Genomic DNA, 26,649 nt, shown 5'->3' with positions numbered 1-26,649 from the left:
CAGGAAGTTTGGCACCTGCCTATCGGTGACACCGACACCCAGGCTGGTGCGGGGAGGTCTGGGCCAGGACGGTGCCTCCATCCGGGAGCAGCAGGAGACGCAGCCTGGGCGCTGCATGGCAGGTGAGTGGTGCCAGAAAGACCCTCCCCCCTCGGGCCTTGCAGGCCACCCCAAGCTGGTCCGGAACACATGTGGGAAGGCCCGAGGTCCCAGGCTGCCTCAGGGTGACTTTGGACAAGGCTCGGGTGCCCTGTCATGCTGTCTGCCGGGGCAGCGGGGGGGGGGGGAGCTCGGGGACTGTCCCGGAGGTACAGGGGTGGGGGGTGGGGGGCAGCTCCTCCTCTATCGGGCTTGGCCCAGCCCTGAACAGCGCTGCACAGTGTGTGTGGGGGGGACATCACCGCAAGCCGGGGACGACCCCGACCAGGGCAGGGGCACCTTGCTCACGGCCTCCCTGAGCCCTGGCTTCCGCACCTGGGAAGGGTGGTGTGTGGGGATGGGGGTGCCCACCCTTGGGGCCCACAGAGTGTGCCCAGGGCACCCGCTCCTCTGGTTTGAACCCAGCTCTGCCACTTGGCTCTTGTGAGGCCTGAGCCTCCCCAGGTCCCCCCCTTCCCCCACCCCGCCACATCCCTCTTTTGTGAAGTGGGCGTTACCAGTCAGGGTGCCTAAGGGGCACAGAGGAAGGTGTACAAGGCAGACTCTAAGCGCAGCCACTGTCACTGCTGTGGCTTCTGAGGTTGTGAGACTCAGATGGGCAGAGGGCTGGCGGAGGCAGGAGGGGCAAGGGTCGGGGGGGCCGAGATTTAGGGAAGGGGAGGAGGGGGACACAGAGCAGCCAGGCACCCCCACCTCCGGACCCCCAGGACCCGCCCGGGGAGGTGGTGAGCTGCAGGACTGTAGGGAGAGCCAGGCCCTAACTGGCTGTCCCCCAGGTGGTGCTGGGCCCAGCCATTGTGGCTTTAATCAAAAGAACAATCTGTTTGCCTCTGAATCAGACCCAGATTCCCTTTCCCAGCAAAGTCCCTGAGCCTCCAGGGACCTGAGCAGCCCATCCCGGCCCCCGGGCTCAGGTTCTGTCCATCCCTACCCCACTTCCATCTGCCCCAGGTTGGGGTCCAGGACACAGAGGGATGGGGTCAGGACACAGTGCCCAGGGTGGCAAACCAAGTGACCTGGCTGTCAGTGGGCCCTGCCTACCAGAGCCTGTCCCCTCCCCCAGGGTGCTGGGGTGCACCTGCAGGGATCCAGACAGGCAGTGACCCCCCCCACAGCAAATAGAGGTGACAGGCTGCCCCAGCTAAGCGGGCTCATAGTGTGCCTCATGAGGTCAACCCGTCCCATCGTCTGGGTCACCTAGAGGGGCAGGCTGTGGGCAGATCCATTTTACAGACCAAGAAGCTGAGGCCCAGGGTCCCGAGGCTTGGCGGGCAGCCATGGAACCCAGTTCAGACACTTCAGCCAAAGCCCAGGTGTTAGCACAGGCCTCCGTCGGACCGGGCAGGCGGGGCCGCGGACCCAGGTGACCCAGGGCAGGGGGAGTGGAAGGGCCACTGAGGGCCCACAAAGACGCCAGGGTGCGCAGCGGGGCTGGACGCCCACCCCAGGCCAGGGGCGAGGGGCGGGGAGGAGTCTCCGAGGGAACAAAGGGAAGGGGAAGGGGAGGGGGCGGCGCGGGGCGCGGCCGGGCAGGTGGGGGGGCAGGTAGGGGCCGCTTCCGCGGGGCGGGCCCCGGGCCCCCTCCCCCGGCCTCACCTTTTATGGTCACGCGGCGCGGGGCGCGGGGCGGAGGGAACGAGGGGCGGGGAGGGGCGGGCGCGAGGCGCCGCGCTCTGGGCTCTGCGCGCTCGCTCGGGAGTCCGGCGGGGCCGCGGGGGCGCGGGCGGCCCAGGTAAGCGGGCGCGGGAGATGGTGGCGGGGGTCCCAGGCTGCCGTCCCCTTCCGGGCCACACGCAGGTGACAGCGCGGGTGGCCCCGGGCCAGAGTCCACCCCGCCCTCTGGCTGGGACCCCAGCCCCGGCGCCCCTGGAGGGGGCTCTCCGGGACGTGGGGGTCGCTGTCCTGGCGTCGCCGCCCGTCAGTCCCTTCCCCGGTCCCGGGGCCGGGGGAGGGCTCCGCCCGGTGGCGGGGGTCGTGTCCTTGCCCGGAGCGGGGGGAGCTCCCGCACAAAGAGGCCCGCGTCCCGCACATGGACTGAATTAACTCCGCGGCAGCGCCCCGCGGTGACCCGGCCCGGCCTGCCCCGCTGCCTGCGGAGGCGCCGGGTTTCCCCAGCTCCGGGCCCCCCGGGGCCAGGGGCGGGCGGGGGCGGGGCGGGGTGGGGGGCAGCTCTGCAGGCCGGGGCGACGCCCTAGGTGTGTGCGGTGGCGCTCTTGGCCTTGCTCTTGCTGCAGCCCAGAGCGGAGGGCCCCTGTGAGAGGCTGGGGCAGCCCCCGGATTCCCGCTCCCTGCTCCCAGTCACTTTGGGAGCCCAGTCCTGGCCCCCAGGGGCGCCTGCTGTCCCTCCCGGGGTGAGAGCTACATAACCAGCTGTCCTGCACTCCCCTTCCCACACCAGCCACCCCCTGGCACTTTGTGCAGGAATCCGGGCCCAGAGAGGGTAGGTGCCCTGCTCTGGCCGCCCAGCAGGAAAGAGGTGGGTTCCCGGGTGAAGGCTGCTCTGTGCCTCCTCGGCTTCCCTGGGGTAGGAGGGAGTTGGGGGGAACCCCCACCCCAAGGCAGCCAGATCTCTGTGGGAGGGCGTGGGTTGGGGTGCAGCCCCCAGCCGCTCACCTCCAGGGGGGCTTAATTGCAGACAGACTGCTTTGTCAAGGTATTAAAGTGCAGAACTTAGAGGTGCCGGGGCTCTTCTAGAGGGGGGCCAAGGAATGGGGAAGGAGGGGACAGTGGGGTGGGAGCACCTCCCCCTTCCTGGTCAGACACCCCCGGCCCTGGGTGCGGGCTGCAGCTGGCCGCCTGGTGCTCCGGTGCGGGCTGGGTCCCAGCCTCTTCCTTCCTCTCGACAGGAAGTGAGTCTCCCTCCCTTTGTTCCCACTTTCTCCGCTTACCCGACTGCATCTGGGATTTGCCCTCCAAGGGAGGGGGGCAGAGGGTCCCCGGGGCGTGGCGTGGCGGCTGCCCCGGGGCAAGGGGAGCCGGGCACCCCAGCAGGGCTGGACTCTGACTCCCTGTGAAATCCCCACCCAGCCCCTTCCCCTGGGGCCTGAGGTCCCTGCTGGGAGGATTGGGGGCGGAGGCTGCCCAGCTGTGGCCATCTGGTGTCAGCCCTGGACGTTTCCGAAAAACTGGATAGATCCAGCTTCCCGGAGGAGTGAGGCAGGGGTCAGGGCAGGCTGGGGAGGGGCCGGGGGGGGGCGTCCTGAGGTTTGCAGCTTCTGGGGGTGCAGTCCCGGCTGCCTCAGGTGTGAGGACAGCCCTGGACCTGCCGGCCGGCTGGGGACGCTCCCAGAGAGTTCTGTCTGCCCTGGGCGGGGCGGGGCCGGGCAGAGGGGGGGGCGGGGTCGTCTACTCTGGGGGTAGGGGGAGGCTCACGCAGCGTTTGTGAGGGGGGGCCATCGTGGGCTGAGGCCAGGATGGGGGAGCCCTGGGGCCCACACAGCCTTGGGCTCAGGGCCTGGCCCGCAGCCATCTCGGCGGGTGCCCGCCATGCGGTTTATCTCTTCAATTCTCGCACACACCCTGAACATCACTCGCGAAAGTGGGCTTCTGAACTGCTCGCCGAGTGGCGGGTGGCGGCCAGGGAGGCTGCCTCCCGACGACGCACCGGTTTCTAACCAGGAGGCTGAGCGTTTTAACCCAGTGTAGCAGCCAGTTGAGGAGGGATTCCAAGTCCGTGTGATTTGTCTCTGGCAGTCCTAGAGGGAGCCCGCGGTGGCCGGTGCACTTGGAGATGGGGAGGGGACTCTGTGCACCCTGTGCACGGTCACCCCAGCTCCCAGGGCACCACTGGGTCTCTCCGGGGGCCCCCAGCCCAGCTCAACCCAGCCAGCCCCATTTCTGGGGGTCCGATGGCTGTCTCCTTGTCTGCCCTCTGCCTCGTATGCTTGTGGCCTGGGCCTGACAGTCCTGGTGAGGTGGCCCAGGCAGCACAACAGCAGAGAGGGAGAGATAAGGGGCAATTTTTAGCCTCGTGCCCAGGGAGGATGCCTGTGCCCCCCCCCCCCGCCCTGGCGGACACACACGTTGTCTGCCGAGTGGCCTTAGAAATGGAAAATGGCTTCCACCCGGCACCTGTCCCCATATCTATACCTCGATGGCTATCCCCAGCCACACTCAGGGTGCAGTCGAGTATCTGCAGGGGGTCAGATGGGTGATTGCGAGCCAGCGAGTCCTGTGACGGGGCTGTCACCTCCCTGTGGAAGCAGACAGGGCCTCAGGGAGAAGGCCAGGAATCAGGAAAGGCTTCCTGGAGGAGGTGATGCTCGCTCGAGCTGAATTTCACCCTGTGGGTGGCAGCGGAGGGAAACCAGGCGGGAGGAGCAGGTCAGAAGGGAAGCTGTGGAGGGTGGATGAGTGATCCAGGGTGGACCCAAAGAGGGAGAATTAGGACTTTCTCCTGAGGAGGTGGGAGCCATGGAAGGCTTTTGAGCAGAGGAGAAATAGACTTATGCTCCAGAAAGATCAAGGTCAGGAGGTGAGATTGGAGACCGCTGAGCCCCCTCCTGGGCTCTCCCTGACACTGCCCGGGCCTGAAGCGCACCTCGCTTTTGGAGAGACAGAGAAATGGATGCTGGCCTGCCGGGTGGGCCGAGAGGGCAGAACAGAGCCAGATGGCGCCGGGGGCCCAGGCCCTGAGTTCTAATCCCGGCTCTGCCACTGTGAGCCCTTGGACAAGTGGCTTTACCCCTGAGGTCTCCCAGGTTCCCCTTGGTGGGATGGGAGTAGCGCGTGCCCACCTCTCACGGCAGGAGGGCGGTGTGGGCACAGAGGGGTTGTGGGCATGACGTGCTCACCGTCCTGTCCTCTCCCTCCCGCAGCAGAGCTGGCCTGAGCCTCAGGGACTTCTTCCCCGAGAGAATCCGGATCCCTTCCTGGGAGGTGACTGATCCAGGCAGGAAGCTTACTCATCCGAGGTGAGCCCGCCAGGGCTGGGGGAGGGGCAGTCAGCAGCCTGTGGCAGGGTCACCTGGTGGGCCCCTGCCCTCCCCCACAGGGCCTCGCCCACCCCCTCCGGCATGTGGGCGGGGCGGGGCTGTTCTGTCTTGCCTTGGGGAGGTGTGCAGGGCGGGGCTGTTTCCTTTTGCGTCCTGGGGGAGAGCAAGCCTGCACCACCGGGACCTTGCACTCTGTCCTCGCCCTGCCAGGACCTGAAGCCATGGCCTCAAAGCCCGAGAAGAGGGTCGCCTCCTCCATCTTTATCACCCTGGCACCCCCACGCCGCCACGTGGCCGTGGCCGAGGAAGTGAGGCAGGCGGCTTGTGAGGCCCGGCGTGGCCGCCCCTGGGAGCCCCCTGGGAAGGCCCCCGCTGGGAGGCCCAGCCCCTTCAGCCCCGCTCAGCTCTCCAACGGAGGTAAGAGGCAGGCGGGAGGCGGGAGGGAAGGGCAGCCCCAGGAGTCACTCATTCTTTCAGTCATTCATTCATTCATCTGAGTGCCAGACAGACCCCAGAACTACCCGCCCGGTGTGCCTTCCAGCTCCCGCATTCGCAGCCGTTGAACCTCCTGCGCCTCCGTGTCCCGATCTGTCAGAGCGTGGCTGGGAGCGAGTGTGTGTGTGAGTGGCCCGCGCCTGTCGTGCGGGGAGTGCCAGCTGTGCTCCAGCTGTTCTCGCTGTCCCAGGAGTGGAGAAGGGAGACAAGGCTTTGCGCCCGTGTGGAGGGAGCAGGGTTAATACAGAGGCAGTGTGGGCATTTGGCACGGCCAGTCGGGACCCCTGCGTCTCGGATCCAGCGTCTGGTTCAAGCCCCAGCTGCTCTGCTTCCCACCCAGCTTCCTGCTAATGCGCACCCTGGGAGACAGCCGATGACAGGCCAAGTACTTGGGTCCCTGCTGCCCATGTGGGAGACCAGGCTGGAGCTCTGGGTTCCTGGCTTCAGGCTGACTCAGGCCAAGCTGTTGCAGGCATTTGGGGAGTGAACCAATGGGTGGCCAAATCTCTCTCCACTGGTCTGTCTTTCTGCCTTTCAAATAAAATGAAAAGAGAGGGAAGAGAACTGTGAACATCTGATACATGACATCAGCAGACACAGGTGCTATCGGGGTGAAACGTGGTAGAGAGGAGTGACTTTTTACGGGGTAGGCAGGGTGGCTTCCCTGAGGAGGTGACATTCCAGCTGAGACCCGTGTCCCTGGGGTCAGGGGTGGGCTGGCCCTGTGGCCTTGGTCACAGAGCCCTCCTTCCCTGTCACTCCCTGGGAAGTCTCAGCTGTTGGCTTGGTGAGCCTGAGCCCTGGGGCAGGGCACGGCTCTGCCTCGGTGTGAGGCTGACCCCAGGAAGGCAGCTGAGCCCCAGCGTCCCCGGGCACCTGGACAGATGTCCTTCCGTCCCAGAGTAAGGCTGGAACAGTCCTCCTGTCTGTCTGTCACCGCGGAAGCCACCTGGATCCAACAGGAAATGCCGGCCAGGCCCAGAGCGAGGGCCAGCAAGCGCAGAGGGGACTCGCGGGACAGAAGCTCTGGGCCCATCTTTCCTTCCTCACCTCCCACCTCAAGGGCCCCGGCCCTCCAGCACTTCTGGAGGGGAACAGGACCAGGCCGGCCAGGATGCCAGGATGAGTGATCTGATAGGAAAAAATGGGCCCCATCTCGGAGGCCGAGGGAGACCGGGAAACGTGGCTGAGATGCCAACAGGTGCAGCCCCTCGGAGGCTTTCCTGGGCCCTTGGAATTACCGTGTGTGATGAAGTCAGACTTTCCCGAGGGGGGGTGCTGGCTGCTGTTTCCGCTGTCATTGGGCACTCTCAGGCAGAGCGCGGGTAGTTACGGCCTCACTGGACAAGCACAGTTCCCGGTGAGCTGCTCAAGGCCATCCCTATAGCAGCTGCTTTAGCTTTCCAGCCTGGAAGAAGCCCCACCTTGCTGGCGCTGCGGCTGGCGTAGCAGGTAAAGCTGCCGCCGTGATGGCTGGCATCCCTTGTGGGTGTCAGTTCAAGTCCCGGCTGCTCCACTTCCAGCCCCGCTTCCTGCCGATGCGCCTGGGGAAGCAGTGGAGGATGGCCCAGGACACCCACGTGGGAAACCTGGATGCGGCGCCTGGCCTCACCTGGCCGTGGCAGCCCTCTGGGGAGTGAAGCAGGGGCTCCCTCCCTCCCTCCCTCTCTCTCTCTCTCTCTCTCTCTCTCTGTCACTCGGCCACCTTGCCTCACTCCTCCCACCTCCACTGGGTGCCTCTCTGCACGCACACCCGCCTGCCTCGCCCCCTTACTGCTTTCTGCTCTCCTCTTGGCTTCTCTGTATAAAGCTGCTCTCCCTCCTCCTGCTGCTGGTCACTGGGCTCCGGGTGCCCTCTCTGCCCGTGGCCTCACATGCCCCGCACTTGCCTCTCTCCTGAGTTCCTGCCTGCCTTGCAGCCCCCTGCGAGGACCGTAAGCGGGGCGGGGGAGACTGCGGACCTGGCTCCTGCCTCAGGAGCTCCCCTGCCGCCCGGCTCTCCCACCGAGCCTCGAGCCTGATCTGACTGAGCCGAGCTGCGGGGCCCGGGCCTTGCCTTTCCTGCTAATCCTGGTGCTGGGCTCTCGGGACCACAGTTGGAGAACTATCCAGTTTTTTATCTTATTTTTTTTTTTTTTTTTTGACAGGCAGAGTTAGACAGTGAGAGAGAGAGAGAAAGAGAGAAAGGTCTTCCTTTTTCCGTTGGTTCACCCCCCAATGGCCACTGCGGCCGGCACACCGCGCTGATCCGAAGCCAGGAGCCAGGTGCTTCTCCTGGTCTCCCATGCGGGTGCAGGGCCCAAGCACTTGGGCCATCCTCCACTGCCTTCCCGGGCCACAGCAGAGAGCTGGCCTGGAAGAGGAGTGGCTGGGACAGAATCCGGTGTGCCAGCGCCACAGGCAGAGGATTAGCCTATTGAGCCGCGGCGCCAACCTATCTTATTTTTTAAGATTTATTTATTGTATTTGAAAGTCAGAGTTACATAGAGAAGGAGAGAGAGAAAGAGAGAGAGAGAGGTCTTCCATTCGCTGGTTCACTCTCAAACTGGATGCAACAGCCAGAGATGTGCTGATCCGAAGCCAGGAGCCAGGGGCTTCTTCCGGGTCTCCCACGCGGGTGCAGGGGCCCAAGGACTTAGGCCATCTTCCACTGCTTTCCTAGGCCACAGCAGAGAGCTGGATCAGAAGTGGAGCAGCTGGGTCTGAAACGGCCCCATATGGGATGTCAGCACTGCAGGTGGCAGCTTTACCTGCTGCACCACAGCGCCGGCCCCTTATTTTTTAAATTTTTTAAATTTTTATTTACTTGAAAGGCAGAGCTACAGAGAGAGAAGGAGAGACAGAGAGATCTTCCAGCCACTGTTTTACTCCCCAAATGGCCACGTCCTCTGTGACTAGTCCAGGCTGAACCAGGAGCCGGGAGCTCCATCTGGGTCTCCCGTGTGGGTGGCAGGAATCCAAGCACTTGGCCATCTTCCTCTGCCTTCCCCGGCATGTTAGCCGGGAGCTGGATCAGAGGCAGAGCAGCTGAGAACCCATTGGTGATCCCATGCAGGACGCCTGCATCCCGGGCAGCAACTTAACCCACTGCACCGCAACACTGACCCCTATAACTTTTAATATTAAAAAAGTTTTAATTGACATAATCATACATGTTTATATGCAATTAGGACAATTCTACACATATATCTATTGTATAATGATCAGATCATGGTGATCGACCTGTCTGTCGTTTCAAATACTTATCATTTCTTTTCAAAATTCTCTCTACTAGTTATTTGAAAACGGTTCTTAGCTACTGTGTTGTGAAACAAGTTCCCACGCAGCCGTGCCCCGTGCCGGTTCGCTGCGGGTGATCTGGACAGTGGAATGGGGCGGGAGCTACGGTGCTCGGCCAAGGGCGCCAAGGCCGAGCCTTCGGGGCTAGCGCAGGAGTTCCCCAGGTGTGGTTAGCAGAAATGCGAATTCTTGGCGGGGAGAGGGCCTCCAGGTGTAACCTGCTTCGGGGCCAGGACCAAGGTGGCCACTCGCTTCTTCTGTGCCCTCAGCCCTCGGGGGGCAGGCAGGGCATTGTCTTTACTGAAGGGCGAGAAACCAGACTCCGCCTGGAGGGCCTGGTCTCATGGCGCGTAAGGCTTCCGGAACTTTCCATCTGCGTTCCCACGCATCTGGGCCAGGCTGAGCTTGCTGTGCCTGCCTGGGGAGGTGGGTGGTGCACGCCCGTGACCCTTCTCGCTGGGACTGGGGTGGGCAGAGGGTTTCCACAGGGCCCTCCTGATCCCATGGAGCCTGCAGGGCTGGCGCTGGATGTGGTGGTTCTTGGATGGAGGAGAGACACGGGTGCCGAGACAGGAGCTGTGGGAGCCCCACCCTACCTCCTCCCGCCTGTACCCACAGAGTAGCTTTAGGGTCCCAGCACTCAGCTTGCTGGAGCAGGCTTTAGACTGTGCTAGGAATGGAAGTGATTTTGTGCCTGTGTGTGTGCTGTGTGCCTGTGTGGTGTGTGCATGTGTTTGGTGGGTACATGCATCTGCTGGTGTGTGGTGTATGTGTGCCTTGTGTGGTGTGTGCACGCATGTGCTGGTGTGTGGTGTGTGCACGCATGTGCTGGTGTGTGGTGTGTGCACGCATGTGCTGGTGCGTGTGTCCTGCACACATGCATGTGTCCGTGTGTGGTCTTAGGAAGCCCCAGACAACACACAGAAGCCAATCCAGCAGGAGAAAGCCTGTGCGCCCACGTCTGGTGCCAGCGCTTATCAAGGTCCAGACGTGCCTGTCTCGTCTGTTCCTGTGTGCGTGTGGATTGCTATGAAGGCACCCAGTCACCCTGGCAGTTCTGCCCCACGTTGGCTAAGGTCCATCTCCAAATACAGCCATTGCCTTACACGGCCACAGGGCCGGGCGGCGTCCACTGAACTGAGAATCCAAGGATGCCTTTGATTATCTGATACTCAACCCACAGCCTTCACTGCTTGTATGAAAACGCCTGGTAGTGGCTGGATCGTATCACAGTGACCGGGCGCCTTTGTTACACGTATTTGTGTACTGGTGAGACAGAGCTCTCGTCACTGGTTCACTCCCCGAACACTGACAGCCAACCTGGCTGGCCGAGGTTGGGAGCGGGGAACTCAACCCAAGTCAGCCACGTGTGCCATCCACACTGCCTCCCAGGGCGCGCACTTGCAGGAAGCTGGATTTGGGAGCAGAGGCGGGGACCACAGCCTGGGAGTCTGGTTCAGGATGCAGGCGTCCCAACCCGCGTTTCAGCTGCCAGGCCGATGCCCGCCTCTGGGCTGTGCTGGTTTGTTTTTGTTTTTGTTTTTGTTTTTCTTCTACTTGAAAGAATGACAGAGAGAGAGAGAGAGAGAGCGAGCTCTCATATCCAGTTATTCATTCCCTACCCAAATGCTCACTGGAGCCAGGACTGTGCCAGGCTGACCCAGGAGCCCACAACTCCATCCAGGTCTCGTCTATGGGTGCCAGGGGCCCTTGAGCACGGTCTGCCGTGTCCAGGGTGCACCAGCAGGGATCTGGACCGGTAGCAGAGCAGCTGGACCTCGGACCAGCACTTCCATGCGGGATGCGGGCCTCACAGCAGTACTTAACCCTCCGTGCCACACGCCCACTCCCCCATCCGTGTTTTGAGCTAATTTAGTGGAATGTTTAGCTTTTCCTCAGCTCCAAAGTGGGAAGGATTAAATGAGAGGATTAATCCTTTGAATTAGGGTCCAGATAAGGTCTATACCAGCCATCCAATAAAAATAGAATGCCAGTCACAAATGCTAGCAACACTTGTAACTTAAATTTTCTAGTGTCCACATTGAAAAAAAGGAAAAAGAAATAAGTGATATTAATTTTAACCTTAGAGATTATAAAACCCAGTGTACTGAGATATCATTTCAGCATGTAACCATTATAAAAATTACTTTTTAAAATATTTACTTAGGCCGGCGCCGCGGCTCACTAGGCTAATCCTCCGCCTGCGGTGCCGGAACCCCAGGTTCTAGTCCCGGTCGGGGCGCCGGATTCTGTCCTGGTTGCCCCTCTTCCAGTCCAGCTCTCTGCTGTGGCCCAGGAAGGCAGTGAAGGATGGCCCAGGTGCTTGGGTCCTGCACCCGTGTGGGAGACCTGGAAGAAGTTGCTGGCCCCTGGCTTCGGATCAGTGCAGCATGCCAGCCGTAGCGCCCATTTGGGGAGTGAACCAATGGAAGGAAGACCTTTCTCTCTGTCTCTCTCTCACTGTCTAACTCTGCCTGTCAAAATAAATCAATTAATTAATTTAAAAAAATTGACTTAGGAGCTGGCATTGTGACCCAGCAGGTTAAGCTACCGCCTGCAGTGCCAGCATGGTCCGAGGCCGGGCTGTCCTCCCCTCCAGCTCCCTGCTAACGCTGCCTGGGGAAGCAGAGGCAGAGCGCTCTTCCACCTGCTGGTCCACGCTCCAGATGGCCACAACGGCTGGGGCTGTTTGGAATTGCATCGGGGCCTCCCACCTGGGTGCAGGGGCCCAAGCACTTGGGCCGCGCTCTGCTCTCCCAGGCACAGCAGCAGGGAGCTGGATCGGCAGCAGAACAGCCAGGATCCCCACGGGCGCTCACGTGGGAGGCCGGAGTCCCAGGCAGTGGCCTCACCCCTGTGCCACGACGCTGGCCTGTGGATGTGCGTGTTTTAAGTGGCCGTTTTGCTCTGAAATCTAGGGGAGACCCCTCCCCCACCTCGTGCCGTTGACTCCTTGCAGAAGTGGGGTCCGTTTTGATGGGGTACCCCACGCATGTCCCAGATTTGCCCCTTCTCTCCCCTGCCCTCTCATCCAGCTCCCCTGTGGCTCCACGCTTGTCACAGATGGACCTTTGGAGATGTGACTGGATTGAGGCGGGTCTTTTTGGTTTGTTCGTTCAGGGTTTGTGCTGGGGGTAAGAACGTGACATAGGTGGTGCCCCTGTCACTTCCTGTAGAGTCACACGAACCAGGAGACCCCGAAGTCTGCTGAGCCTCATCAGTGGGTGCTGGCGATGGCAGCTGACCCCTCCTTAGAAAGCTCCCATCCCCCCTCCACCTTTCAGTCCCTGACTCTGGTCGGAGGTGGAGCACACCCCTCTCATCCCCTGGGGGCCTGTCAGACTCCACAGGTGGCGGCCCCACCCAGGGCGTCTGATTGTGCAGGTCTGGGGCATGCTCCTGGGTATGGCAGGTGCTGCTGGCCAGAGCCTCGGCGGGAGAGGTTGGTCAGGCCTGTCGTCCACAGGGGCCTGGCCACACCCACAGGGGAGGGCTGTCGGGGAGCTTGCTCAGCTGCTATTTGTGGCCCTGGCAGGTGCCTCTCCTGTCCGTCATCTCAGATATTGCTTACCCCTGAGTGCCTGGTGCCCATTTTCCAACTAAGCAGATTACACTTGGCGAGGTCCAGTCTGTTGCCTAAGGACACCCAGCAAGTCAGAGGCAGAGGGGCCAGCGCTGTGGTGCAGCCTGCAGTGTCAGCATCCCACATGTGCCCTGGTTCAAGTCCCGACTGCTCCACTCCGATCCAGCTCCCTGCTGATGTGCCTGGGAAAGCAGAAGAAGATGACCCCTGCACCCCCTGGGAACCCAGATTGTGGCCATGTGGGGAGTGAAGCAAATAAAAGATGTATTTATTAAGCCAGACTTAGAGAGAGAGATCTTCCATCCGAAGTTTGTTTTACTCCCCAAATGGCTGCAATGGCTGGGGCTGGGCCAGGCTGGACCTAGGAGCCAGGAGCTTCTCCCAGGTCTCCCGCATGGGTGCAGGGGCCCAAGCACTTGAGTCGTCTTCCGCTGCTTTCCCAGGTGCATTAGCAGGGAGCTGGATCGAAAGCAGAGCATGGGGCCAGTGCTGTGGCGTAGCAGGTAAAGCCGCCACCTGCAGTGCCAGCATCCCATGTGGGCGCTGGTTCAAGTCCTGGCTGTTCTGATCCAGCTCTCTGCTGTGGCCTGGGAAAGCAGTGGAGGATGGCCCAGGTCCTTGGACCCTGCACCTGTGTGGGAGATCCGGAGGAAGCTCCTGGCTCCTGGCTCCAGAGCTTGCAGCCATTTGTGGTAGCAGATGGAAGACCTCTCTCTCTCTCTCTCTCTGTCTCTCTCTCTCTCTCTGCCTCTGCCTCTCTGTAATTCTGCCTTTCAAATAAATAAACATTAAAAAAAAAAAAAAGAAAGAAAAGAAAGAAAGTAGAGCAGCCGGGACTCGAAGCCTGGCCCGTATGGGACTCCCACGTTGCTTGGTGGTGGCAGAGTCCGAGACGGCACCTGGTCTGGCTGGGTTAGGGCTGCTCTGTCCACCTGCAGGGACGCCAGCTGACCCTCTGCCTTCCTCGCAGAGCGTGCTCCTCCTCCACCCGCCCTGGATGCCCAGAACCCTCTGGCCGACCTGGACCTCCCGCCGCCGCCACCGCCCCCTCCTGTGTACCTGCCCCCTCCTCCTGAGGAGGCCCCTGGCCCGCTGGGGGCATCACTCATTTCTGACTTGGAGCAGCTGCACCTGCCCCCACCCCCACCACAGGTACCTCCAGACCCCCAGGGTGGGGGATGGGAGGCTGAGCCTGGAGGTGGTCTGGTCTTTCCTGCTCAATCCCAAGGGACTGCCACGCCCCGCTCTGCTCTATAGACCTCTGCAGCGCCAGGCAGGTCCCGGCCCAGGGCCGCATTCCCTGGCGTGGAAGGCGGAGCTTTGACTGCTTGACCTCAGCTGCCACTGTCCCCTGCCTGCTGAGTGACTTGCTTCTGGGGCCTCAGTTACCTGCTGTTCAATGGGAATGATTGTGTCCAGTGCCCCCAGAGGAGGCAGAGCCTGGAAGGGCTGTGTGGGGTCCCTGCTGACACCACTCTGCGTCCTCACAGGCTCTGGTGGAGGGACCCCCGGTCCAAACTCGGCCTGGTCAGCTCAGGCCCTCGGAAGAGGAGCTGCCGCCTCCCCCGGAAGAACCTGCTGGGCTCCCTGAGAGAGAGACGTCCACAGGTAAGGGCCCAGGGCCGGCAGGATTCCGGGGTGGTCCCCAGGGGCCCTCGTGGGAACTGGGAGGGCAGAGACCCCCTGCCTGGCCCAGCTCACGTCTTAGGCTGGGCGTTTGAGTTGTGCACCCATTGCGTTTTTGTTGCCAGAACCTTCTTCCCTTTATGACTAAAATCCACTTAAGTATTCCTCTGCGCTTTGCTGTGACGGCAGAAATGCCTTGAATTTTTTCCCACGACTCGTTCACGTCCTAGTGGCCTCGCACAATGCGAACTGCAAAGCCTGTCACCCAGCGTCCCCCGGGGCCACCTCTGTTAATGTCTTGGGCATCCAGAGTTCTGTCTGCATCAGCAAATACCACCGTGTGTACCTGCGTGCCCTCCCCTGCTCTGGAGAGAGCCTGCTTCAACATGCTTGAGACCGGAAGTGTTTTGAGTTTGGGATCGGAGGGAGATTTGGGAATACTTGCGTGTGCATGCTGAGCTGTCTTGGGATGGGACCCAAGTCCCAACACGGGATTCAGTCAGTGTGTTCAGTGCACCTGCCCTGGGGTGAGGCTTCAGCGTTCTGGGTTTTGGATCGGTTGAGATGTCTTTGATTGGAGATGCTCTGGGCGCGAGCTGGCCTGCTTCCTCGGGCGGCACAGCGCAGTGGAAGTGGCCGAGTGGCCGCCGCCCCTTCTCTCCGGCTGCGGCGAGCTCCTCCCCAGGGACGGATACTGCGGTGGCCTCCTGGTGTCACAGGTCGCCTTGCTCTCCTGTCATTGTGCCCACGTGCGGATGTATGGGAAATGATTTGCTGAGACAGGAAAGGGCAGGTGCATTTGTGAGTTTGGTGTTGTTAGCCGACTGCCCTCATGAGCCATCTGGGCCTGAACTCGCTCCTGCCCCTGTCTCCCCCTCCCCCGGACCCCCCCCCAGCCTCTGCAGAGCCTGCCTTGCTTGGGGGGGGGGGGGTGCCAGTAAGGAGGACTCCGTGAGCCCTGGGCCAGCTCAGGAGACCGAGTCGTCGCCTCAGCTGCGTTGCCAACACTCTCCTGAGTTGGTCACTTGTGTGACGGCCTTCGTCGTCCGTAGACGCCCGATTTTGGCGTAGCCGACCATGGCAGGCCTTCCTCTGCCGGCGTCCGGCTTGTGTGTCATAGTTAGGCTTGCCCTCCTGCCGAGTCACAGCCGGATTCTCCGTGGTTGTATTCGTCCCCCCTAGACCTCGGGTGAGTTTAGAATTTCCGGGTGGGGGTGTCGCCGCGGAGCCCGCCCTCCATTCCAGTGCAGGTGACGGCCACTTGTCCTGCCGCTGCATCCTGCTGTCCCGACGTCAGCCTTCCAAAGGCCGTTTCCTTTCTAATTCTCCTTGTGACCCTCTGCGTTCATCACATGAGCACCTCCTGGGGGCTCGAGGCCAAGCCCTGGGCACTGTGGGCGTGTCTGGTGCCAGCCCGTGTCTCCTGTACCCCAGACATCTGCGCCTTCTGCCACAAGACCGTGTCCCCCCGCGAGCTGGCCGTGGAGGCCATGAAGAGGCAGTACCACGCCCAGTGCTTCACGTGCCGCACCTGCCGCCGCCAGCTGGCCGGCCAGAGCTTCTACCAGCAGGACGGGCGGCCCCTCTGCGAGGCCTGCTACCAGGTAACCCTACAGCTGCCCCCTGGCACCGGGACCTGCACTGGGCACAGGAAGATGCTCTGTTGTTTCATTCCTGGGGGGCGGGGCGGGGAGGCAGTGTTGGCCCATTTCACAGAAGAGGGAGTTGGGAGCATGGCCAAGTTTCCTGTGGCTGCTGTAGCAAATTGGCCCTTGGTGACTGTGACAGCTCGCATCAATTTTCTCAAGTTCTGGAAACTACAAGTCAAGAGCAAGGTGTTAGGCCAGTGCCGCGGTTCACTAGGCTAATTCTCCGCCTGCGGCGCCGGCACCCCGGGTTCTAGTCCTGGTTAGGGCGCCAGGTTCTGTCCAGGTTGCCCCTCTTCCAGGCCAGCTCTCTGCTGTGGCCTAGGAGTGCAGTGGAAGATGGCCCAAGTCCTTGGGCCCTGCACCCCATGGGAGACCAGGAGAAGCACCTGGCTCCTGGCTTCAGATCGGCGCAGTGCACCAGCCGTAGCGGCCACATGGAGGGTGAACCAATGCAGAAAAGGAAGACCTTTCTCTCTCTCTCTCTCTCTCTTACTGTCTAACTCTGCCTGTCCAAAAAATAAAAAAATTAAAAATAAATAAAAATTAAAAAAAAAGAGCAAGGCGTTGCGCGCCCCTCTGAGTCCAGTCCCCTGGCTGCTCTTTCTGAAGCCCTGTTGCTGGGTGCTTCCTGTAGCTTCAAAGCCAGCAGAGAGCACGTTGCCCTCTGCCTCCCCCCAGCGTTAATGAATGAATGAATATCTGAAAGAGAGAGAGAGAGAGAGAACGGAGCATGAGGGAGGCCCCAGATGCCTGAAACAGCCGAGGTTAGGCCGGGACGGAGCCAAGAGCCCAGACATCACTCATGTGGATGAGCCGTCACGTGGTGCCTCCCAGAGTGTGAATCAGCAGGGAGTTGGATCAGAAAGGGAGCTGGGATGCAACCCCGGGGTCTCCGATGTGGGGTGCAGGTGTCCCAGGCAGCAGCTTAAGTGCCACGCCCAGTCCCCGCCCTCTGCCGCCCTCTGATGGGGGCTCTTGCAATTGCATTTAGGACCCACTGGTGCTACAGGATGGGCTCCCTGCCTTGAGATCTTCCATTTAATCATCTTGCAAAGTCGCTTTGCTGCACCAGGCGCCATTCACAGGCTGCAGAGTGGACTTGGGTGTCCTTGGGGGCCTCACTCAGCTACGAGGCAAGGGGCTGGGCTTCTGCCCGGACCCAGGTGGTCCTCGACCCTGCCTTCGGTGCCGCTTCTGAGTATGGAACGCAGCCACAAGAACTGGCTTCGTTGCCGCCTGTTGGCGTTCCGGACTCTGGGTGGTGTGTGGTAGTGCCCAGCACCTGCGTGCCCGTGGGCCTCACCCGGCCCGGGACTCTGATGCACCCCGGGGTTTGAAAGCTGCCCGTCTGAGGGTTCAGAGTATTTGGAGTTGGGACCTTGCAGAAGACTCAGAATGAGCTCATCACAGCCTCCAGGCACTGTGGGGGGAGGGAGCCAGGCCCCAGGAACATGACCGCGGGAGCCAGGCAGCAGTGAGGGACTGCCAGGGAGGGGGTTTGAGCAGCGTGCCTGGGAGGGAAAGGTTGCCCCCGATGGGGGGTGGGGGTGCTGCCCTCTCTCCAGCAGGTGTCAGGTGTCGGGTTGCAGTGGTCAGTGCACAGCAGGACTGGGAAGAGGCATGACCAGGAGAGTAGGTGCAGGGGGTGGAGGGAGGCTGTGTGCTCGCCTCCGTAACCTCATTCTCCCTCTCTCTTTAAATCCTTCTCATTCCCGAAGGGATTTGAGGCAGCTTATCTAAGAACTCAGAGGGAGCTTGGGACACCATGTCCCCTGTTGGAGTGCCCGGTTCAAGTCCCGTCTCCGCTGCTTCCAGGGCAGCTGCCTGCTAACACCACCCTGGGAGGCAGCACCTGATGAGGGAGGGAGCTGGGCCCTGCCACTCACATGGGAGACTGGAATGGAGTTCTGTCTCTTCCCTTTCTCAGAGAGATCGTCCGTCTGCTGGTTCTCTCCCCAAAAGGCCACAAGAGCCAGGGCTGGGTCAGGCAAAGCCAGGAGCCAGGAGCTTCACCCAGGGCTCCCACATGGGTGCAAGGGCCTGAGTACTTGCGCCGTCTCCTACTGCTTTCCCGGATGCATTAGTAAGGAGCTGGATCGGAAGTGGAGCAGCCAGGACTCCATCCAGTGCCATAGCACCAGCTCCTGAAAGACTTTTTTTTTTTTTTTTTTTTGACAGGCAGAGTGGACAGTGAGAGAGAGAGACAGAGAGAAAGGTCTTCCTTTGCCGTTGGTTCACCCTCCAATGGCCGCTGCGGCCGGCGCACTGCGCTGATCCGATGGCAGGAGCCAGGTACTTCTCCTGGTCTCCCATGGGGTGCAGGGCCCAAGCACCTGGGCCATCCTCCACTGCACTCCCCGGCCACAGCAGAGAGCTGGCCTGGAAGAGGGGCAACCGGGACAGAATCCGGCGCCCCGACCGGGACTAGAACCCGGGGTGCCAGCACCGCAAGGTGGAGGATTAACCTAGTAAAAGGGGACCCTGTAGTCAACAATAATAAGGATGTGTTGAGAGACTCATTAAGTGTTCTCACCATGACAAAATAGCATTTAAAACAGAGCGTGTAGTACTGTGGGGTATAAAACAGATCCAAACAGGAGGGCAGCCACGGCAGAAAGTGAGATGAGACCAGAGAGGGAGTTAGCACCCAAGAACGTGTGATGGAAGACCCCTGTCGTGGTTCCTACAGCAGAGCATGGAACTTGGCCTGAGCTTCCAACCAGTCAGGTGGGAAAGGGAGAGAATCTCAAGGTTACTCTAAGAAGCGGACGTTGGTTTCCGTGGGATCCCTTTCCTGGCTGTCCAGGAGCACCGGCCCAGCCTGGCCTGGACGTCCCGGTGCCCGAGACGGCTTCGTGGCAGTGGGCCTGGCTGTAAGCCATGAGGGACACTGCGCCAGGCCCCACGCATTATCCAAGGTGGAGGATCTGGGGCTGCGTGTTCCGGGCCGGCCACTTGCCTCTCCTGGGCCCCCATGGGCAGCAGCCTGAAGACCCTTGTGTTGGGGCGGGGATGCTCGGGGGACGGCTCTGAGGCAGCGGCCCCCTGCCACAGGACACCCTGGAGAAGTGTGGCAAGTGTGGAGAGGTGGTCCGGGACCACATCATCAGGGCCCTGGGCCAGGCCTTCCACCCCACCTGCTTCACGTGCGTGGCCTGTGCCCGCTGCATCGGGGACGAGAGCTTCGCCCTGGACAGCCAGAACGAGGTGTACTGCCTGGATGACTTCTACAGGTACGCGAGGGGTCCCTGCACTGGGCAGAGGGGGAGGACAGGGTGGGCCGGGGCAGAGCCGGCCACAGTCTCTGATCTTGCTGTCTGCGCGCCTGACACTTCACTCTGCACGTGGTTGTACCGACACCGCGCCAGGCTCTGCTCTGGGGTTACGCCATCTGGCCCTCAAAGCTGTGCTGTCTTGGGGGGTGCTAGGGAGGTTCCAGTTTACCAAGTGCAGGAACCAGGCGACAGCAGCGAAGGACCTCAGGTTCTCCGGGCTGTAGGTATTAAAGCTGTGCCCAGCCCCGAACCACCACGTGACTACAATTGGAGACAAGCGAGGAGGCTCCCGGGCCCACTGAGCTGCAAGTGCGGGCGCTGCCAGGCGTTTGCTGATTGCACCCTGGGCAGCCAGGTCTGATCACACAGCCCCCTCCCCAGGCCTGCGTTGGAGCCGCAGCCGCGGCCACAGAGCACGGCTGGGAGGTGCTCTGGAGCCAGCCTTGCCCTGGCCGCCCACTTCTGCGGTCGCTGGCGCGAACCCCTCCCCAGCGCGTGGTCCTCTGCCCCTAGGAAATTTGCTCCGGTGTGCAGCATCTGTGAGAATCCCATCATCCCCCGGGACGGCAAGGACGGCTTCAAGATCGAGTGCATGGGGAGAAACTTCCACGAGAACTGCTACCGGTGCGAGGTGAGTGGAGCCCGTGCCGGCACCTGGGCGGGCTGAGGCTCAGAGCCACGTCCACCTGGGGCGCTGCTGTCATGTCCGGTGGCAGGGACAGATAAGAAGGGAAATAATGACAATGGCAGTCTCCTAATCAGAGTTCTTTGATCGATGATAGAAACCAAGAACCCCTTGGCCTTGGTGATGACTGTCGCTCCCCCTCTTCGTGGAGGAGCGACACTAAACCCTGCCTGGGCTTCATATCCGAGTCACGGCACCATTATGTCGCTCCCCCTCTTCGTGGAGGAACGACACAGGACCCTGCGCTGTTCTTTCGTCTGCTCGGCCCTCCCCGGGTTTGCTGCTGGTTCTTCCCGGGTTGGCTACCGTCCCTTCCACCTCCGTGGAAGGGCGGTTCCCCCTGGCCACTTTCCCCACTTCCGCGGGGGAGCGGCACACCGCCGGCCGGCTCTCTCGGGGGCTGCACAGGTGTTCCCCTTAGATGTTCCCCTTAGATGTTCCCTTTAGATGTTCCTGGTGCATGCCGTCTCTCTCCTCCTTTATAGTCCTCCTCTACCAATCCCAACTCGGCTGCCCACACGCCGAGTACGCTGCTCTCCTCCAATCAGGAGCAAGTCCTACAGCTTATTGGCTGAACTGGAGGCAGCTGTGCAGAAGCTGTTTTCTTCTCTCCCAGCGCCATATTGTGGGAGAGCAGATGCATAGAATAAGTCTTAATTCCAGTAACTCAGTCCAGTCCGGGTTGCTCCCCACAGATGACATCAGATGGTAGCACCAGTGCATTCTCTCTCTCGCTTAGTTCTGCCTTAAAGAAAAAAAAAAAGATTTATTTCTTTGAAAGAGTTACAGAGAGGGAGAGACAGAGGTCTTCCATTCCTGGTTCACTCCCCAAATGGCCACAGCAACCACGGCTGCACCGGGCTGAAGCCAGGGGCCAGGAGCTCCATCCACGTCTCCCACATGGGTGCCAGGGGCCCAAGGACTTGGGCCACCCTCCACAGCTGTCCAGGGCACATTAGCCGGGAGCCAGATAGGAAAAGGAGCGGCTGGGACTCCAACCGGCGCTCGTGTGGCACGCCGGAGACAGGCAGCGGCTTAACCTGCTGTACCTTGACATTGGCCCTGTGCCTTTTAAAAGTTTTAGTTTATCTTTGGCCGGCGCCGTGGCTCAATAGGCTAATCCTCCACCTTGCGGCGCCGGCACACCGGGTTCTAGTCCCGGTCGGGGCGCTGGATTCTGTCCCGGTTGCCCCTCTTCCAGGCCAGCTCTCTGCTATGGCCAGGGAGTGCAGTGGAGGATGGCCCAGGTGCTTGGGCCCTGCACCCCATGGGAGACCAGGAAAAGCACCTGGCTCCTGGCTCCTGCCATCGGATCAGCGCGGTGCGCCGGCTGCAGCGCGCCGGCCGCGGCGGCCATTGGAGGGTGAACCAACGGCAAAGGAAGACCTTTCTCTCTGTCTCTCTCTCTCACTGTCCACTCTGCCTGTCAAAAAAAAAAAAAAAAAAGTTTTAGTTTATCTGTATTTATTTGAAAGCTAGAAACACACGCAGAGAGAGATCTTCCATTTGCTGGGTTTTATCTGGCAAGCAGAGAGATAAAGAGAAACAAACAGATGGACTTTGCACCTGTTCACTCCCCAAACACCTGCGACAGCCAGGGTTGGGCCAGGCCAAAGTCAGGAGCCAGAAGTCACTCCGGGTCTCCCACAGGGTGGCAGGGACTCACGTTCTCGGACTTGCCGCCTGTCGGAGTGCGCGCTGACGGGAAGCTGGAATTGGACGCATAGCTGGGTACGCTGATACGGGGTGCAGCATCCTAATGGGGCGTCTTAACCACAAGTCGCACGTCTGCCCAGTTCTGCCTTTGTGATTGCTGCCCTTCTCTGGGGGGCGGGGACACCGTGCATGGACACAAATGCTACTGGTGACATCCCCCCACCTTAGAACATAACCCGTGGAGGGCTATGATTGGAGGCCTGAGACGGCCTTCTGATTGGCCCAGCGTGGTTCATGTGTCCACTCTGGACCAATCACTGTGGCTCTGGGGTATGAGATTGACGGCTGTACGATACAGAGAGGGGTTGCCACCACCACAGGAAGAGACCCCCTCACAGGTGCCCCGCCCAGGTGAGTGGGCTTTGGGGCAGACAAGGCAGGCCTAAGTCTAACCAGTGAGGTAAAGGCCCCTTGTAGAGGAAACAACGCTGAACCTGGGTCTTGCAGGATGCGTCAGCGTTTGCCAGATTTTCAGGGAGGGGAAGAAACCCAGGAAGTGGGAGGGGCCTGTGAAAATCCCACTGCCGGGCGAGCAAGGGCTGGAGGGTGTGCTCATCGCGTGGCCGCAGAGAAGGAAGGGGGGAGGGGCCGGCCAGCGCAGCGTCCCCCCAGGAGTCGGCACACAGAGCCCTGATCGCGGGCCTCGGGACTGCGTGAAGATCGCCCAGACAGACGAGGAGCCCTCCTCCACCGTGCACCCCCAGATCCCTGCTACGGGGGGGACTGGGCTGGGCCAGAGCCAGGAGCCGGGCGTGCAGTTTCTTGAACCATCACTTGCTGCCTCCAGGGTGGGCATCAGCACAAGTTGGGATCAGAAGCAGACTGGGACTCGGAACTCAGGCGCTGTGATACGGGACGCGGGACCCCAGTGGTGTCTGGCCTGGCGCCCAGAGCCCGCCCGGCCACCCCTGCGGTCTTCATCCTGCGCCTGGGCCCTGCAGTGAGGCGGTCAGACCTGCTGGGGAGGCTCCCCAGCCCCGGGCCACCCCGTGTCACTTCCTGTAGTCGCTGTGACAGAGGTGACAGCGTTTACGCGTGTCACCAGAGCAAGGAGTCCCTGAGTAGGTCTCATTCAGCCCACGGGTGCTTCTCCCCTAAGCCACGTGCGTGTAAGCAGATTCACGGAACCAAGGGCTTGTGCTGACGGTGTGCAGGGAGCCGGCAGAGCAGCTGACAAACCACCTCACGTCGGCTCAAGTTCAAGGTCCGCCTGATAACGCGTCTTCAAAGATCAGAGACGAAATTCCAGTGCTTATCACCATCCGGCCCTAATGAGCTCTGCAGCGATTGGCTGCCCCTGGCCTGGCTCAGGAGCCAGTAACCCCTCTCTCCTTGGCGCCTCTCCCTGCCCTGGCTGCCGATGGCTTTGACCGAGGCTGCTGCCGTCAGAATTTGTACTGTAGCAGTTACACTTTGGAGCTGAGGCCCCTGAACCCAGTGGCCTGGGAAAAGTGGCATTTCAGGTTTTTAAAGGCAAGCAGAGTGATGGAGAGAGGAGAGACAGAGACAGAAAGAAAGGTCTTTTATCTGCTGGTTCACTCCCCAAATGGCCACAACATCTGGGGCTGGGCCAGGCTGAAGCCAGGAGCCTCAAACTCCATCCGGGTCTCTCACATGGGTGGCAGGGTCCAAGCACTAGGGCCGTCCTCCATGCTTTCCCAGGTGCATTAGCAGGGAGCTGGATCAGAAGTGGAGCAGCCGGGACTCTGGTATGGGATGCCAGTGTCACAAGCAGGGGCTTACCCCCCTGTGCCATGAGGCCAGCCCCTAAAATTTCAGGTTTCCCAATGAGGGATGCTCAGCCTGGACATTGTTGAAATGGGAAACGGTGCTTATTAAAAAAACCTCCTTCCTTAATTCTGGTGACATTCTTGGGAAACAGGATTAGTTGTCCCCACTTAAGATGGGGCAACAGGAGCCAGCGCTGTGGCGTAGCAAGTAAAAACCTCTGCCCACCGGCAGTGCCCGCATCCCATATGAGCGCCAGTTCTAGTCCCGGCTGCTCCACTTCCAATCCAGCTCTCTGCTATGGCCTGGGAAAGCAGTAGAAGATGGCCCAAGTCCTTGGGCCCCTGCACCTGCGTGGGAGACCTGGAAGAAGCTCCTGGCTCCTGGCTTTGGATTGGCCCAGCTCCGGCCGTTGCAGCCATTTGGGGAATGAACCAGCGGATGGAAGACCTCTCTCTATCTCTGTTTCTGCCTCTCTGTAACTCTGCCTTTCAAATAAGTACTAAATAAATCTTCCAAAAAAATATTGGGGGGAACAGGCTCAGAAGAGTGGTTCTAACCCCTGGGTGCCTGGCCCCGGCCCAGCCAGCTTTTTCCCACCCCACAAGAGCTTTGTGACGGTCACAGTTGCTGAGTTCTCCCCACTGGGTTCTGACAATAGGAGAGGCCCCGAGTGCCCTTAGGTTTCTTACATCCCCCAAGTAGCCCCAAGTCCACCTGAGCGATCTAGAGTGGAGTAGCACAGAAGAGCCACACGAGGGCGCCCTACCCAGGCTGGGCCTGGAGGAACACTGGTAGCAGTCCCTGGCCTGAGGCAAGGTGGCCACCTGTAAACCCAAAACTGTCTCTCTGGGCTCACAGTCCCTGTGATCGGGTCCATGCAGCTTCCCAAAGGTGGCAGCTGGGCCTGAGCCAGGTCTCTGGGCATGAATTGTGCCCGATTGCAGGCTGGCTGGGGGGGGACCCTGGTACAGGCCTGGGGAAAACATGATGAGGTCGGTAAAGTGTGGGCCCTGAATTCCCACGCTCGACGTCCTGAAATCCTCTGGCAACTGAGAGATTTGGGAATAATAACCGTCTTGCCTGCGCTGAAGCTGCGTGGGCCGTGGAGCGACACGAGGACCCCGGCTTGCCTGGAGCCTCCCAGTCCCAGGTTTGGAAGCAGCAGTTCAGTTTCCCCACCTGGGAAGGAAGGGCCTGGACTGGACTCAGTGGTCAGCGGCTGTTCCTTGCAGGCCGGTGCGTGCTGCTGGCCTTGGCTGGGAAGCTGGCAGTGAGGGGGTTCAGGGCTCACGGGACCCACCTTCTGATGGGCTGCTGGGGCATTGGGGGCTTCCTCCAAGTGTCCTCCGGCCCCCGTAGCAGCTCGGCCGTCATCACTCCTGTCCCGGCCCCTGCGTCTGTGTGGTCTTCATTCATGGAGCCCCCAGGGTGGGGGCCATGTCCCCTCCACCCCCACCCCTGCTTTGGCAGGGCGCTCACGTGGTTGGTGTATTGGGCAGCTGCCAAGCGGGCCATGCCGGCAGTGCCGGGCCGGGGCTCACCGTGCCTGTCTCCGTCTCCCCAGGACTGCAGCGTCCTCCTGTCGGTGGAGCCCACGGACCAGGGCTGCTACCCCCTCAACGACCGCCTCTTCTGCAAGCCGTGCCACGTGAAACGCAGTGCCGCGGGCTGCTGCTGAGGACGCCCGGCCACGCCCGGCTGCGCGCGCACCTGCTCGCCCACACTTCCCTCCTGAGCCTCGTTGGGGACCGGCCTGCGGCTCTGCCCACTGCGTCCCGGACACAGGCCTGGCCTCCTCCCAGCACCCCCAGACTTCCAGAAGGCTCCTGCGCCGTGAGCGTCACTCCGGGGGTCCCCGTCTGGCCCCTCGGTCCGCTGCTGGGGACGGTTGGGGTGCAGCTCTGCGTGGACGCCTGTGCTGGGCCAGGTCCGGTGCAGGGCCGCGCTGTTTGAGGCAGCACTCCGAGGTCCAGCTTTGGGGAGATGCTGAGGTTTCCGGGGTGGGAAACCACGTGCTCGCCGTCTGAGGGAGAGAAGTCTGCACGGCCAGTGTCTCCCCTTGGCTCATAAAGGTACAAGAGGGTGACTCGCGGTGGCACAGCCCTGGACTTGCCAGGCCAGGCAGAGTGGTCCGTGGCCACACGGGGCCCTCAGCAGCCCCTCCGTCTGCCCCCGTGCACTACCAGGAGCCGTCCACAGTTGTGGATTGGGGAGCAGGGCAGGGACTGTGGCCGTGCACACCCCTCTCTGCCCCCTACTCCTGCACAGCGGTGCCCCCAAGTCCCCACAGCCCTGGCCACCCTGCGCCCACCGCTCGAACGAGGCCACGCCCACAAGATCTTTCTTCCTCTTTAATTCCCAGGCGTGTAGTAGGGCTGCACGATTTAGACCATGTGCTTTCCTCTCTGCACGCCTCTGGAAGGGGGTGCAGCCTCCCAGGAGACCCCATAGCCGCCTGCGCTGAGCCCCACGGGGGCTTCCCACATGAGCAAGGCCTCAGCTGGGAGCAGCCAGGCCCAAACAGCTGCGTTCACCTGCGTTCACCTGTGTTCACGTGCCGCCTCCCAGTTTTTAGCCTATGGATGACCTCTGACTCTTTTTTTTTTTTTACTCACTTCCAGTGTTAGCCTCGAGCTAAGTGATGTATCCACGCAGTGCTACGGTCCTGTGTGACCAGTGTTTGTTCCTCTTCCACGTACAAATAAAAGTGCACCTGTTAGCAGCTCCCCCGTGGAAGGTCTCCCGCAGGGACTTGCCGGCCTTCGGCTGCAGCTCTAGGGAAATCTGTGCTGGGCCTCGGCTTGCGGCGGCATGAGGGTGGGGCAGGGGCCCGCCCCGCTCCCCTCAGGGTGCTGGGCGCAGCTTGGCAGGCCAAGGAACTCGGGTCTTCCCCGTAGGCCCCGCCGAAGACCTGCACCTGCGCCTCACCGGTGCGCGGCTGCACGCGGCAGCCTAGGGGTCGGCAGCGGAGCCTTCGCTGCAGGGAGCCCTGTCCAGGCACAGCCAGGCCCACTGCTGACCGCCGCTCGCATGTGAGCACAGCCCAGGGAGGTGTGCGTGGTGGGAAAGAGCCTGGACGCTGACCTGCACGCATTGTTAACGCTCTGCGCCCGATGTCACACAGTGTACGGGAGGGCACAGCCCAGCCTCTGCCCTGCAGGGCTGCTGCGAGAGGAAGAAGCTGGAGGCTGGCTCCATCCTCTGCCCGCGGCCTCGGGCGATCACGGTGGTGCGCCTGCGTCAGACCGCGGCTACAGGTGATGCTGTGTGTTCTGCAGCTACACACACACAGCGCCCAGGAAGGACCTAGGCTCTGGGCTCCTGGGGAGGGGTCTTGGGGGCTGGGAGCCGGTGTCCACGTGTGCCATCGGGGAGCCTAGGCAGCTGGTGCCCTTAGATCTAAGCTGCAGAGCCCCAGCCGGAAGTGGCGGCGGGGGAGACGGGAACACGGTCATTTTTGCCATGGGCGCACAGGCAGGAGGCTCAGGGTGTGTCTGCGGAGGGGACTCACTTCCTT

At 61.4% G+C, this 26,649-nt stretch overlaps 1 protein-coding gene across 4 annotated transcripts; it reads left to right on the top strand.

Annotated features, from left to right (window-relative positions):
* Positions 1–25,858, top strand: FBLIM1 (filamin binding LIM protein 1). Of its 4 annotated transcripts, none has more exons than XM_051836535.3 (9): positions 1–122; positions 4,977–5,072; positions 5,304–5,510; positions 13,421–13,602; positions 13,941–14,058; positions 15,511–15,680; positions 18,780–18,958; positions 19,514–19,631; positions 24,697–25,858. In XM_051836535.3, the coding sequence occupies exons 3-9, from the start codon at positions 5,315–5,317 to the stop codon at positions 24,808–24,810; spliced, it is 1,077 nt and encodes a 358-aa protein (XP_051692495.2). In that variant the 5' UTR covers positions 1–122; positions 4,977–5,072; positions 5,304–5,314; the 3' UTR covers positions 24,811–25,858. The 4 variants fall into 4 exon arrangements, with proteins under 4 accessions (XP_051692495.2, XP_069935355.2, XP_051692494.2 ...); XM_070079254.2 differs by having other exon boundaries at positions 64–122; positions 4,980–5,072; XM_051836534.3 differs by lacking the exon at positions 1–122 and adding an exon at positions 1,796–1,891.
* The last annotated feature ends 791 nt before the right edge of the window (positions 25,859–26,649 follow it).

This window comes from Oryctolagus cuniculus, chromosome 7, assembly GCF_051225735.1.
Source record: "Oryctolagus cuniculus isolate XC-2025 breed Fujian yellow rabbit chromosome 7, ASM5122573v1, whole genome shotgun sequence".
NCBI lineage: Eukaryota > Metazoa > Chordata > Mammalia > Lagomorpha > Leporidae > Oryctolagus > Oryctolagus cuniculus.
This window is presented reverse-complemented; position numbering and strand designations above follow the sequence as displayed.

Coding starts and splice junctions, on each gene's coding strand:
- FBLIM1 (XM_051836535.3), top strand. CDS start 5,315: ATGGCCTCAAAGCCCGAGAAGAGGGTCGCCTCCTCCATCTTTATCACC. Junction 15,681..18,779: donor TCTGCGAGGCCTGCTACCAG/GTAACCCTACAG, acceptor CCCCTGCCACAG/GACACCCTGGAGAAGTGTGG. Junction 18,959..19,513: donor TGCCTGGATGACTTCTACAG/GTACGCGAGGGG, acceptor CTCTGCCCCTAG/GAAATTTGCTCCGGTGTGCA.